Source organism: Chlorocebus sabaeus, chromosome 7, assembly GCF_047675955.1.
Source record: "Chlorocebus sabaeus isolate Y175 chromosome 7, mChlSab1.0.hap1, whole genome shotgun sequence".
NCBI classification, from domain to species: domain Eukaryota; kingdom Metazoa; phylum Chordata; class Mammalia; order Primates; family Cercopithecidae; genus Chlorocebus; species Chlorocebus sabaeus.
Window position 1 is genome coordinate 14,540,306 of NC_132910.1, and position 15,100 is coordinate 14,555,405.

The following is a 15,100-nucleotide window of genomic DNA, read 5'->3' on the forward strand; positions in this document are numbered from 1 at the left end:
AAGCAGTGCCAAAAATAATCATCTCACCTCTGCTCAGTTCCCGGACAAAAATACCAATCTATTGTGGGTTCTGGGAATCCTGCTGCCACACATTGGAGCATGCCATTCACGAGCCTGTCGTAAGTCAGGATTTCTGGTTTTGCTGCAGGAAAACAGAAGTGGCCATATGTCAGAGTGCTGAAAAACCTCAGCAACATTCACTTCACTCCCTGTCTAATCCCTACAACCTTCCTGAGGCTGCTGAGGAGGCTGAGGGAGCACGTTCAAAGGGCAGAATCTGAACCAGGGAGTGGAAGGTACAAGGAGGCGGCTGTCAGGGTCCAACCCAGAAAGGCTTTCCCAGCGACAGTGGCCCAGCCCCAGAGCAGATGGCTGAGGCAGAGGTCGCAGGGCCAACTGCAGAGTTTCTGCTTTCAGGGAGTGGGGATCTGAAAGACTGCTTCTAATCAAGACTCCAGGACTCCAAAGTGCTCTATAGGTAAAAATCCACTTTAAAGGATTCCTGCCAATGGGATTTCAAGCAACTGTACCTGCCCTAGGAATTTCAAGTTATTGTGGGAACTGGAACAGATGAAATTAGGAGTTGTTAGAGGAAAAGATAAGCCCCACTCTTTGCTCTTACAAGAATTGTCTCCTTTTCTGGGGTGGAAGGGTGGTGCTGATTAAAAGCTGAATCACTCTATTTACACAGAAGCTAGAACATAAAGAGTAAAATACAATATGGGCTTTACTTCAAATCTTTGTTTCAAATGCAAAATATGAACAGAAAACTAGAAGAGAAAACCAGCCCAAGATTTACGTATTTATGTATATATGAACCTGAATATATATATATATCTCAATATATTCACTGTAACAGCAGAAATGCTCTAATTTGGTATTTCTATGTAACTACAATAACCAGCTGATACTCAAGAATTTCTAATTTTTGAAGTTATTTACAAAGTGAAAGGAAGATGCACTCGGTGGTTTCGATAGCAATACATCTGAAGAATTCTAACCCTTTGAGAATAAATAAGCTCAACAGAAGCATCAGGAATGGCAGGGATGGTGATATGCTCACCCTGTACTCGGAGTATAGCATTGATTGTGCCAAGTCTAAGCACAGAATTACGGGAGCCCCATGCATAGTGGACACATCTGAATACCAGCTCTTACATTTCTCAGGTCTTTGAACTTGAGTAAGTTTCTACATCTCTCTAAATTTTTGTTTCCTTATGTGTAAAATGGGAATAATAACTGTGCCCATCTCATAGGGATATTGAGACAATTAAATGAGATGGCACATAGAGAGAGCTAAGAATGACTTATAGAAATGAAACAGTTATTTATTATTATTATTGCTGGGCACGGTGGCTCAAGCCTACAATCTCAGCACACTTTGGGAGGCTGAGGCAGTGGATTACCTGAGGTCAGGAGTCGGAGACTAGCCTGGGCAACACGGTGAAACTGCATCTCTACTAAAAACACAAAAATTAGCTGGGCATGATGGCATGTGCCTGTAGTCCCAGCTACTCGGTAGGCTGAGGCAGGAGGATGGCTTGAACCTGGGAGGCAGAGGTTGCAGTGACCACCACTGCACTCCAGCCCTGGGTGACAGAGTAGGACTCCATCTCAAAAAGAAAATTTTTTATTACTATTATTCCTGAGTTATTCTTTTATAATCAGAATATCTACCTTTCTTGGATAATTAATTTCACTACAAATGAAATGAACTGTATTTGCCACTCTATTCTCCTCAATAATCTAAAAATTCCTTCTTTAAAATAGTCTGATAAGGTATATATTTTAACCCAATGCACAGGGAATTCAACATCAATTATGTTACAACTGATAGGGAAAATAAAAGCAGTGAGAAGGAAAGATTGACAGATCAGAAACTTAGGAAGTTTATTTCCCCAAAGGAAGGTAACACTGATAAATGACATCTTTGTAGAACAACCTCTCAGCACCTCACCTCCCTGGAGGCAAATGAGTAGGCAGAGATCAGAGTATCCACATGCATGACACACCCACCTGTCACTCAACCTGGCCCTGCTGATGAGCAGGCCATTTGGCTAATATACACGAAAGAGAAACTCTCCAAAACAATCTCAAGGTAGGGGCATCCTTGAGAGTTTGGATCCAATGCCAGCTTTCACAAATAGAGCAAGAAGACAAGCCATCGTCTTGCGAAAGCATCCATCTGGCAAGTTTCATTTAATTATCATGGGCAACTGTGTGATCAAGCTGAAAAGTAGGACACAACACAAAAAATCAGCAGACCCTTAGGATAATGCTATTTGCTGGGGACTCTAGGTGCCATACTGTGGGTCTCTCTGGACTCAGTTTAAGTGTCACCTCCTTTTCTAAGCAAGCCTAAACTCTCTGATGCCAAGTTGGTCTCTCTCCTTTCCTTATTCCCAAAGCATTTATGAACACCTGATGCTGGTACGCAAGATCTTGGTCTGCCTCCTCCATCAGACTCGATGTTCTCGAGGGCAGAAATGACATCTTATGGATTGAGTATACTTGTAACTCCTAGCTCAGTGTGACCCACTGCAGGCGCACAGTAAGAGCTGTTGAATGATGAAGACCCCACCCAAAGGAACAAGTCTCTAAGATTCCAAAGGCATTCAATTATAGAATCACAAGAAGAGAACTGTGAGAACAGCCTAATGGTGACTTTTGTAAATACAGCACTATTTCTATTATTTTTGCAATAGAGGGCCATGAGATAAGAAATCCAAGTGGCTGACCACATGAATTCTTTATAACACTGAGATGAATGATGAGTGGGATCAGTCTATACTAAGATGGTAGAGATAACTGAATAGGACTCAAATAGGAGCTAAGTTCACAAACAGATGTACTCATACCTATATTCCCTTAACACTCATACTTCCTAATGCTTATAACACTACATGGTAAATTCTTAGTGGAATTAAATATTAACTCAATAGGCGGAGGAAGGGCTGAAAGCACACTTTAAGATGATGTCAACAATGATTATCTCTGGGTAGTAGGGTTATGAAAAGTTTCTATTTTATTATTTCTAATTTTATTTTTCAATGAATGGGTAGCTGAAAGTGAACCTATAAAACATTGTTTAATTAAAAAATTGGAACAGCTCAAAATTACATAATCAATTCCATTTAGCTTTGGTTACAAGTGTGCTCTCACATCCAAGCCTTCTAGCGTGACACCTGGTAGCAGTTATACAACAGCCATGGCTGCCAACGGTGTGGTCTGGCTGGCCTACTTGTTCCCATGTGCCGGTTAATTAAGCAGTTTTGTTAAGTTCCTATCCCAGGTGGGTCATAACCTAAGGCTAATTGAGCAGCTTTTGTCCTGTTGGCCTGAGGTTGGCCAACCAAGCTCACAGGGTCCTAAATCTTCAATATGCCTTAGATTCTCTAAGGGAAGAGGATAAATGCACATTCCTGGGCCACACCTCCAGAGATCTGGTAAGCTGAGGATATGAGCCAGCAATGTACTTTTTTAAAGGGCCTTTAAGGAACCCTTATCAAAGCCAGGACTAGAGTAGGGCAAGAGAAGCACCCAGAGCATAAAAATAAGAAGGGCACTAACCCTAAAAGGCCTATGAGCGGGTACCTGTGCGAGTACCTCCTTACATTTCACACTCTAGGTGCATTTCTTGCCTCACCTCGGTCCAGCCCTTTCCCTAACATTGGTGCTAAGAGACCTCCTTCTGAAAAGGATGAGACATACTAGTACAGCATGTGCTGTATATGGCAAGTTGCATTATGAAAATATTTAATGCATAAAGAATGAGCCAGGTAGAAATCTAATTCCTAAAAATGAAAATCTCAGCTCATTTGCATTTTGTAAGTGCCTCAATGCACCGTGTTTGGCATTAAATATACATCTTGCTTTTAAAGATACATAACTCTGCAGTTCTCCAGGTTAAATCTGAGCTGTGGCTTCTTAGATATTCTGCAATAAGCAGTATAGCAAATGACACATTCCCTAATTCCTCCCAAGTTGGAGGTTTAGATAAGCCTAATAGGTATATAAGTTATGCATTTACTGTGGAGATAAAAAAAAAAAAAAAATAGACTTTTTGCCTTTAAAAACATTGTGGACCTGAGTCATTCGGATATCTCCAACAACACCGATCAGCCTGTAGGCAGATTTCAGATGCTTGTAACTCTGTTGAGAATTTATTGCTCTTGCAATTAAAACTCCTACACATCCAGTGATTTACCCCACAGATTTGTGATCTTGGAAAATACTCCTTTTCATCACCATCCAGTCCATGTGGAAAGCAAGAACAAAATGAATTTTAAGAACACAATACAGATAACAAAGCTGAGGGCTGGTGGCTGAAAGGGAATACACAAGCCAGTGGTAGAAGGGGTCTTCCTTTCTTCATCTAAATGCAGGGAGGCATTTTTTGAGTAGAGTTTTCTCACCCCAGCCACTTTAACCAACTTCCGCTATAAATGCGCATTTGACCACATTTTATAATCAGCAGGACAAAAAACACAAACACTTAAGTATCCAAATAATAAAAGACTAAATGAAGAGGGATCATAAGAATGAATTTCTGTTTTTAAAGTTCGAGGTTTGCTGGTGTTTAATGACAATGAAGCAGTGCTTTTCCAGAATTTGTCACTATCCCGGTCTTGGGGTCTGTGTAAAACCTACACTTATGCCATAATACCATTATAATAAAGAAATTTAAGTCAGCTAAAATTGGAGTATAAAAATAACTTTACTTATAAAAGGAATATTATACTTTTTTAAAAAAATTCCCAGAATAGATATTTTAGACATACACTGTGTCTTATACATTCTTAAAGATATCCAGAAACTGGCATATGGACACGAACAGAAGTTTATTTAACAAACAAAATAAAACTCAACTACAATCTCCTGTACCTATTTAACTTTAACAGTGACTGTCATTTTAAAAAGAAAAAAATCATTCTCTTAATGAAGTGATGTTCTCAACTAGGGCTCAGCAAAGTTTTACTCTAAAGGGGTGAGATAAATATCTCAGGTGACTATTTTAGATTTGTGGGTCATCAGGTCTTTCCTGCAACTCAGTTCTGCAGCTGTAGGACAAATGTGCTCATAGACAACATATAATCAAATAGGCATGGCTGTTTTCAATAAAACTTTCCTTGCGGGCACTAACATTTGAGTTGTACTCTCATGTCTCATGAAATCTCCTGATTTTTTTCAACTACTCAAAAATAAATTCAATAACATTCTTAGTTTGTGAGCCATTCAAAAACAGGTTATAGGCTGGGTTCAGTGGCTCACGCCTGTAATCCCAGCCCTTTGAGAGGCCAAGGCAGGAGGATCACTTGAGGTCAGGAGTTCAAGACCAGCCTGGCCAACATGGTGAAACCTTGTCTCTACTAAAAATACAAAAATAAGCCAGGCATGGTGGCGGGTGCCTGTAATACCAGCTACTCAGGAGGCTGAGGCAGGAGAACTGCTTGAACCTGGGAAGTGGAGGTTGCAGTGAGCCAAGATCGTGCCACTGCACTTCAGCTCAGGTGACAGAGCAAGACTCTGTCTCAAAAGCAAAAAACAAAACAAAACAAAAACAGGCTACAGGCCAATTTTGGCCAGCAGACTATAGTTCTACTAACCCCTGTTCTAAACAGGAATCAAAAAGATATCCCAATTGTGAGATTATGTTGAAAAATGATGAAACTACTTGGACAGAGATTTCTTCAGCCAGAATCACTGTTCAATTTACAGGAGCACTGTTGCTGTATCACCCAGCCGTGGGGAAGAAGACCTGTACACACATCACAATTCCACTCTGCTTGCTGCGGAGCAGTGCAGGCATGGGACAAAGTCTCCGTTTTCCTACTCTGGAAAAGTAGCTAATTCATTTTGCCACGTAATTCAGAAGTGGAGAAGATGAGTATTGACAGAATGCCCATGGAAACATTAAGTCCCTATTCTTGGATTAATTTAAATTTCACTACATTACAGGTGACCTTGCATACATCTGTAAATGAAGGAAGCTAATTTGATGTAAAAACAAGTGGCTCAATTGAAAAGAAAATCTCCACAAAGTGGAAGTTCCACAATATAAAAGGGGCCACTCAATGCTTTTAGCAAAGTCTATGTATCCAAGTTTAGAGTCAATTCCAGCAGTTTATATGGCTACATACCTAAACCTGTTTCTCTTGCTTTTCCACCATCAATATAAAAAAATAGCCAAACCACACAAACAGGGGCAATCAAGGGCTATGGATTCAGACAGGTTACCTGGTTCTCTTACAGGTTCAGTGTTTACATCAAGGCCCCTAAATTAGCAACACACCCACCAGACCAACTTTCTTATGAGATAGGGAGGAACAGTAATGACACCAACCTTTGAGGAGGGGAAGATGTTTAGCTTAGTTCAGAGCTACATCTGCTAAATTTTTTCAGAACAGAAGATAATCAAGTTCTACTTTAAAAGTAGGTTGCCATTATATCTTTTTTTTTTTTTCCAACTTAAACATCTATAACAATTCTTGCCTCCACAGAGATCCTCTTTATAAGGAGAAAGAGATATTAGAGTGTCACATCAAAAACAACATTCATAATTCCCAAGCAATTTGAGAACAAAATCTCATTTCAAGTTCAGGAAGAGAAAATAAAAACAGAGTTCAAACACTGTCAGATATCTCAAATGAACACACATTATCTATAAAAAGATTAATGTGAAAAGACAAGCAATGATTTTTACATAGATTAGTTACCACACTAAGAAGATCTGAAAATTATTCCTTAATTTAGAACTATCCTGAAAGCTAGCACAGTATATCTACCATATCATATGTTGAAGACACAGAGCATGAAAGATAACGACAGATGATAACCTTATTAACTTCTAGCCACTTAAGCAAGGTCACTCGTTAGAGATTAAACAAGATAATTATAAACTTTAAATAATCATCTGACAGGTTTCTTTTAAAATTCAGTCACATCATTTCAAAGTCCCACCTCACTCCCGGATGTCTCAAAATTGCATCACGCATGGGCTAGAGAAATTATAAAAGATCCATACACTGAGATGCCTAATGATGTTATAGAAAGACATTCACAATGCTTTTGTTGTGCAGCGCCAAAAATCTAGGTTATAAAGCAATATGATCTCATTTTTATTAAAAAAATGGTCTGGATGAATATATAATAAATAATATTAGTAATGGTAATCCATAAAAAGTAAAGAAACATAAAAAGTAAAAATAAACTTAAAATGATTTTTATTTTTACTTATTTACATTTTCTAATTGTTCTACCCTTCACATAATGCTTTTGTAATAAGAAAAAATTGTTTTAATTTAAAAACATATGCAGTATACAAATGTTCACACAAACCAAGCTATGTTCCAGTTACTGTTGCAGCCTTAGAGCAAACTCTCAAAAGCAAGTAAATAAATCAGAAAGGAGTCCTATTCAGCACTTTATTTAATGTTTAAAAATTCTAATTATTTAATATAAGAGGAAGTCACTCTAATAGAATCCACCTAATGGGGGAAAACACTGAAAAGCAAAGACTTTCAAGCAAAAACCAACAGCAAGTCTTCAAATTTGTGGCCTCTAACACAAGTATGGTTTGGACACGCATGTTTTTGAAAGGTCCTAGCATTTTTTTAAAAAATGGAAATAAAAAGCTAATAGGTTAAGTGGTGGGAAGACATTTCCATCTTCCAAAAAAGTTGAAGTTCTAGTAACTTCGCTCTTTTTTGTGAGGATCTTCCTGAACAGCACAGTGGTCTTAAGGACCAAATCTGAGCAGTCGTAGCAGGCAAGACTGCCATTATTATTTTACTCTGGATAAGGATACTTGGAGATTCCAGTCAGGTGGGTGACTAGGAGAGTTGGCAAACAGGTGAAGTCATCTATATGGCTGGCTTCCCAGGTCTATGATACAGTTTGAATATTTGTCTCCTTCAAATCTCATGTTTAAAAACTGATCCTGAATACTGGAGGTGGGGCCTGATGGGAGGTGTCTGTGTCATGGGGACAGATCTCTCTTTCATGATTAGCTTGGTACTGTCCTAGAGGGAATGAGTGACTTATCGCACTATTAGTTCCCTCGAGATCTGAGTTTTAAAAACAACCTGGCACCCTTCTTCTCCTCTCTCTCTCTCTCGCCATGTGATGCCTGTTCTCCTTCCCCTTCCACCACAAGTGGAAGCTTCCTGAAGCCCTCACCAGAAGCAGATGTTTCTTACAGCCTGCAGAACTCTGAGCCAAATAAACCTCTTCTCTTTATAAATCAACCAGCCTTGGGTTTTTTGTTTTTTTTGTTTTTTTTTTAACAGCAACACAAATGCACTGACAGTAGTCTACCTGTGGTCACTTCTGGTAGGCAGGCCAAAAGCTAGTTGGCTATGTGCTTTATCCGCAGGAGTTTCTCACTAGAACTGGTTCAGCCATCCATAACTGGATTTAACTATATCCAAAAATACTAAAAGGCAGCCCAGACTTTGCAAACATGGTCACAGGGGATCTTTCTCATCAAGAGGCCTTATTCTGGGTGATTTATTGCTTTGGCGGATTTTGGTATACTGTATGACCTATAAATAATTGCTAACAACAGATAGGATGTTAATTATATGATGCAGTGATTTAGAAATAATACATTATTTAACATTTCCTTAAATTGTTTCTCAACTCCCTGTTAATACCCTTCCATAAATGCAGTGAAATTGGTGACTTCTGAGTTAATTTGGTGCACTTCAGCAGCCATTTGGGTTTCAATCTAGCTCAACATTAAATGCATCCTATGTAAGGCTAATGATCAAAGGGAGCCCTTCAGTTCTCAATGTCTGCCTCCCCGTCACCACCACGTGAGGATCACAGTACTCCCACTGCACTGGCTGGAATTGTCATTAAAGGATAAGCCTTTAAGATGGGAAAGAGATCTACTTATGATCCCTAAATACCATTTGCCACATATTTTAAATGCATAATACCGCCCTGGAAATGCTACCAGATCATGTTTTGAACTATCCACTTTAAGGTTACAGGATCTTCTTAAAATCATTCCAAAGGTTTGAAAAACAACTGGCTTATCATATCAATCATAATTTATTTCTACAATTATGTAAATTACTTTGGGATTCACATGGGTATTTAAAATTAAAGCCAAAATAAACCTACAAAATATTTACTTTACTGATTATCCTTTCAGTCCACTATAAAGTTTGTTATTTATTCAAGAAATACGAGATGGAGTGGGAAAACAGGCCAAATGGATATATTAGGATTAAAGTGCATATCTGGCCTTTTATTTGTCCTGGATCTGGCAAAAAACCTCATTGTGTGACATTTAATATAACCAAAGAGGCCATCAGTTCCTAAATAAGTAGCATAAGCTACCCATAGCATCTTGGCAATGTCATTTTTTCTAATATTTCCAATAATTTTGGAAAGGGTAATGCCTATTAAGAAAGCACTTTGAGGTAAGGTTTCAAAACTCTACTTTTTTCCTGATTTTCATTTCCAAGAAAAACAAATCACCATTTTCACTGAAGGATATCAAACATTTCAGATCTAAGAACTTGATTTCTATACACATCTTGGATAAGCAATTCCAAAAGTAATTAGAGTAACGCAAATTCAGTGCAGATATAATCACTAATTTTTGGTTTTGCTTTGTTTTTTAATGAAAATTCCTATCAGTTTCCACTAGAAGTTCTCAAAAAAATGGCAACCATGTTATAGCTCTTGGCCATTATAAACCACCTTAAATGTCACTGAGTCAGTTCAACATGTCCATGTAAATCATGGCTTGATTAGAGAGGTTAGAAACAGTATTAGAACATTTAAGCTTAACATGTTGTTATATACTGGTTTTCTTAACATAAATTGTCAGAGCACAATATTTTTTTAAAGTCTACCATATAAGCAATTAAAACATGCCCCTTCCCCACATTCAATGTACTGAAATTTTCATGTGGAATTTTCAAAACAAATAGATTTTTCAACCGCCAAACATTTAACCAGGCCAAATCAAGGATTTCACTAGCATTTCTTGCAGATGAATCTATTAAGCAATTATGCATTAATGTCACAGAGTAAAAGTAGGCTGAATTTCGGCACTAACACTATGCATTCATTATTCTGATTTTTATCAATTCTGATTTTTGCAGAACACAATCCCTTTTGTCCTTCAGGCTGAGCTTACTTACAAAATAAACCATACAGTACACCTACATATGTAACTGGCTCAGCTAACATGATGTCAAAAAGGCCACAACTATCCTAAGTTTAAAACTGTAAAATTATTTTAGCTTTTGATTTTAAAATTTAACATGAAAAAAATCCTACCTCAAGAGCTAAGCGATGAGGATGCAAAATCATGAGAATGACAGAATGAACTCTGGGGACCTGGGAAGAAGGGTGGAAGGAGGGTGAGGGATAAAAGACTATACATGGGTACAGTGTACACTGCTTGGGTGACAGATGCACCAAAATCTCACAAATCACCATGAAAGAACTTATCTATGTAACTAAAACCCACCTGTTCCCCAAAAACTATTGAAATAAAATTTAAAAGAATACTACCACATAATAATGTTCACTAAAATTTTTTTCAATTAAAAAATCAACAAACAAATCAGCTAACCATATCTGTAAAGAGCAACTGCGACATACCTCAGAGACAGTTTAAAGCTCAAACATAAATGCTACTACCTCTGTCCAAACGTTTGGCAATCAAGAAATCCAACGTGTTAAGTAAGTGAAATAAATGCCTCTGTCAGTTTGCTATTTGTAACAAACTGACATCAAGGAAAAGACTTTCTGAAGAGCTTAACTTGAGGTCAGGACCAACATGATCCTCATCTGTATATCCAGTGAAATACAGTGGGACCTCAGGAAGTGCTGGGTGAGTATTAAGAGAACCACACTCCAGAATGCAGAAAAGGCCTCCTACCTACGGGGAATCCAAGAAGATATCCTTTTGGAAGGTTAACAACATATCCTATCTAGTTTCAAATAGGCATGGGTTCACCAGCAGCATTGATTAAAACTGAGCCTGCGGGAATGGCAAATTAGCCTGGTAAGTAAAATGGTAGCGATTTTATCCCTGCCACAGAAAAGTCAGAAACACCTTCCTGAGGTCAGTATCTCATGACCAACTGGCAGACCACACCCTGGCAAATGGAAGCATGTAAAAGGAGGAAAAGAGACACATCTAAATGCCCCTGTGGACTTAAAGCCAGGGAAACAGCAATAACACAAAGCACCTTGCTTTATAAAATTCCCAACCACTGAGCTCTCAAAGTGAGGTCTGTGGAGTGGGCCCCACCCACGGTCTGCTGTTGCTGGTGCACAGGAGATAAATAAGAAACTCAGAAGCCCTGAGGAGGAGCAATTTGACAGAGAGTAATTTTTATATCTATTGAATCTAAAACATAGAAAAACCCGAGCTTGTATTTTGTATATCGCTGTTCTTTTTCATTTCACTTTTCTAGTAATTGGTTTTTACTATATTTTACAAGAAGTATTGATCCACAATGAATTGGGAATCTTAGAAAAGAAAGTCTTTTACCATAGAAAGGTTGAGAAGCATCACACAAGAGCAGTCACAATAAAATTCTGTATGAATATGCATATTATGCTTGCAAGGATATGGATTTACCTCCAGTCATCTCTTAAACGAGATGAACATTAAGACTTTTCAGAAGCAAGTAATTTTGTCCATGGGTAATATACTAAGCTCTGTATACTATAACTTTTTTTTTTTGAGACGGACTCTCATTCTGTCACCCAGGCTGGAGTGCGATGGTGCGATCTCAGCTCACTGCAACCTCTGTCTCCAGGGTTCAAGTAATTCTCCTGCCTCAGCCTCCCAAGTAGCTGGGATCACATGCACTCATCACCACACCCAGCTAAATTTTTGTATTTTTAGTAGAGAAGGGTGGTCTCGAACTCCCAACCTCAGGTTATCCACCTGTTTCGGCCTCCCAAAGTGCTGGGATTACAGGTGCGAGCCACCACGTCCAGCCTCTATATACTATTACTTTCTGATTCACATTGAAATTAATCTAGAGATACTTGAATTGAGGGCCAGTGAAATGCTATGTAATCAAAACTGTTTGCTAGAACTCAGATAATAATTAATGTTTCCCTTGAAAAGGGAGAACTGTGTGATCAAATAAGTTTGGGATATATACTTCCTATCCCATGGCCCCCTCCGGCAAAGTCACATCAGCACATTAGGATTCTGGGAAGGCCAGTAATAAAGATATGTGTTTAATTACATGTATGTGACCTTCTTCATCTAAACTCGTATGAATGTCTTATTCAGAAAACACAATTTTTGAAATGCTCATATAGTCAAAAGACTCTGGATTAGCAATCAAAAATCTGTCTAGTTATTTCTTTTCTTCATTTATAAATGGTTCACATCACCCACCCTACCATCTTTCCTGAGCTGTAGCATCAAATAAGACAATTATGTAAAATCACTTTATACAGGTTGAGCATTGTAGCTCACTCCCATAACCCCAGCGCTTTGGGAGGACAAGACAGAAGGATCGCTTTAGTCCAGGAGGTCAAGACCAGTCTAGGTAACAAAGCAAGATCCCCGTCTCTAAAAAACATTTAAAAATTAGCTGTGTGTGGTGGTGCATGCCTGTACTCCCAGCTATTTGGTAGGCTGAAGCAGGAGGATCTCTTGAGCCCAGGAGTACGAGGATATAGTGAGCTATGATCACTCCACCCTGGGTGACAGAGACAGACGCTGGCTCAACATGTTTGTCAACATGTTTGAAAACAAAAACATGTTTGTCTCAAAATCAAACAAACAAAACATCTAGCTGGGAGCGGTGGCTCATGCCTATAATCCCAGCACTTTGGGAGGCCGAAGCAAGTGATCACTTGTGGTGAGGAGTTCAAGACCATCCCGGCCAACATGGTGAAACCCCATCTCTATTAAAAATACAGAAATCAGCTGGGTGTGGTGGCACGCCTATACTCCCAGCTACTCAGGAAGCTGTGGCAGGAGAATCACTTGAACCTGGGAGGTGGAGGTTGCAGTGAGCCAAGATCATGTCACTGCACTCCAGCTGGGGAGACAGAGCAAGAGACTCTGTCTCAAAAACAAAAAAAACCAAAACCACAACACTTTGTACAGAAAGTAAGCTCCTTTAAGACAAGGAATTGGCCCCAGTCCTTTGTTCCCACAACTCCCTATAGCCCAACACACATAAAGCGCCCAGCTCCTAAGCTGTTCTCTATGAAATATTCCAGGTGTCTCCTCACCCTCCACACACCCAGGAAAACCAATTCTGAGAGTCATTTGTTGGGTCACGCCCTTGGAATTCCTAGTCTTTGGGGGCCTCCCCTGCCCTAGCAGGTATGGTATGGCAGGCACCTTCCTTGGAAATGCACACAGGGCCCAGAGTGGAGCCAGGAAGAAGCCCTGCACTTGGCAAAAGCTCTAGCTCATGATCGGGCTCCCTTGGCCTCAACTTCAGAGCAGACATTTGTCTAAGAAGTGGTGGGCTGTAGGAGTCGGGTGGGTGGGACCCCACAGATGCCCATGGCCATGCCCATCTCCCATCTTAAACCATCTGCTACCTTCTCCCACATACCACATGGTACTCAGTAGTGAGCCATGGGCCTGTCAATATTGCATTTGTTTCAGTGGAAGAACAATCTAAACACAAATAACATCACAGCCTCAAAAGAGATGGCACTGTAACAAAGAAATCATGTCAGGGCTCGATAGCATCTCTTTCCTAATACAGTAATTCAGCTCCTATTCAACCACTAGCCCCCCATTCCAACAATCAATAATAATACATTTTCCCTCAAACAACTGTCATGGTCAACTTCTATGGCTCCTTTGTTTACTTCAAAGGCAGCACACAGAATTTGAGCAACTTCTACAAGGTCCTGCGGTCAGTGAAATGTAGGACAAGGAACTGGTTTTTTGACACACTCTAACCACCAAACCACGAAGTCTCTGTGAAGGTCAAGATGATCATGAAACGTTATTTACATAGAACACAAGTTGAGTCCTTGTAGCTGTTACAAACACGAGCCACAACTTTAAAAGAATAAAGAATTAAAAGATAAGGAGCCCTTCATGTTACTTACTATTCACATAAACATTAAATGCTATGGAAGCATTGACGTCAGAATTGGACACTAGGAATGTGTAAGTGCCTCCTTCAGTGCCTTTTAATCTGGTTAGATGAAGTTCACTTACGTATCTACAAAGAAAAGACAATTAATCAATCACCTGTGGATAGTCTGCCTTGGAAGGCATGTCTTTTTCAGTTTCTACCTGGAAATCTATGCCTGTTTGAGGAAAAATATAACTCATTTAATTCAGTAAATATTAGCAAAATCCACATTAACAAATACACACACACGCACACACATATTCCATCTGGGACAAACGCCTGTTGTGAGAGAACACAGAGTGGGGAAAGTTAAGCACAAAGGCAACCTGACCAGAGGCTGCAGTCTCTCCACTGGCCCACCACCTCCCCCTTCCCCCACCACTCCGGGCTGTCCCCATAGCACTTCCTCCCCTGCCCAAGGTGCTGCAGGAGCCTGCTCTCCACAGTGTCCTGAACTTGCCTGCTCTGCACGCACATGCTCACTGCCCTCATACAGACACTCTGGGCCCTCAGCGAGGTCCACGCTGCTCACCTTCCTTCTTGCAACACCCCCATCTCCTGGTTTTCCTCCACCCCAGAGATTCTCAGTGCTCCTGGTAGTATTTGCTGCTCAAGCTTCTGACTTCTTGCAAGGCCGCCATATAGGGCTGTGTACACTGAGCACCCTACCATCCTGTCGGGGTTACTGGCAGGGGCTCCGATGGACATGTGTCACCCTGGGCAGCCCATGACACACACGATCCACATGGGCCACAACACCAACTTGCCATAGGCGGTGTTCCGATTCTCACACTGTGAGAGCTCCCTGTGCAGCCCACTCTCTCACACTGAGCTGCTCGCTGCTGGCCCACAACCTTCACGTCTTTACCTCCAGTGCAGGGTTCTCTGTACCATGTCTCCTCTACAGAGCTACTTTCATGCCCCCAAACCCTTGACTGCAGCTTTCTCCCAAGGATTGCCCTTGCGTGGTCCTTGGAAGAAGCTGACTGTAC

General features: G+C 40.1%; 1 protein-coding gene across 8 annotated transcripts in view; it reads right to left on the bottom strand.

Annotated features, from left to right (window-relative positions):
* KIT (KIT proto-oncogene, receptor tyrosine kinase) overlaps positions 1-15,100 on the bottom strand; it is an 82,983-nt gene that overhangs the window by 16,970 nt on the left and 50,913 nt on the right. For all 8 annotated transcript variants that reach the window (XM_007998690.3, XM_037989436.2, XM_037989435.2 and 5 more), the window contains exons 7-8: positions 14,080-14,195; positions 28-142 (exon numbers count right to left, since the gene is read on the bottom strand). In XM_007998690.3, the coding sequence (XP_007996881.2) occupies positions 28-142; positions 14,080-14,195 (231 nt within the window). The remainder of the gene's footprint in view (positions 1-27; positions 143-14,079; positions 14,196-15,100) is intronic.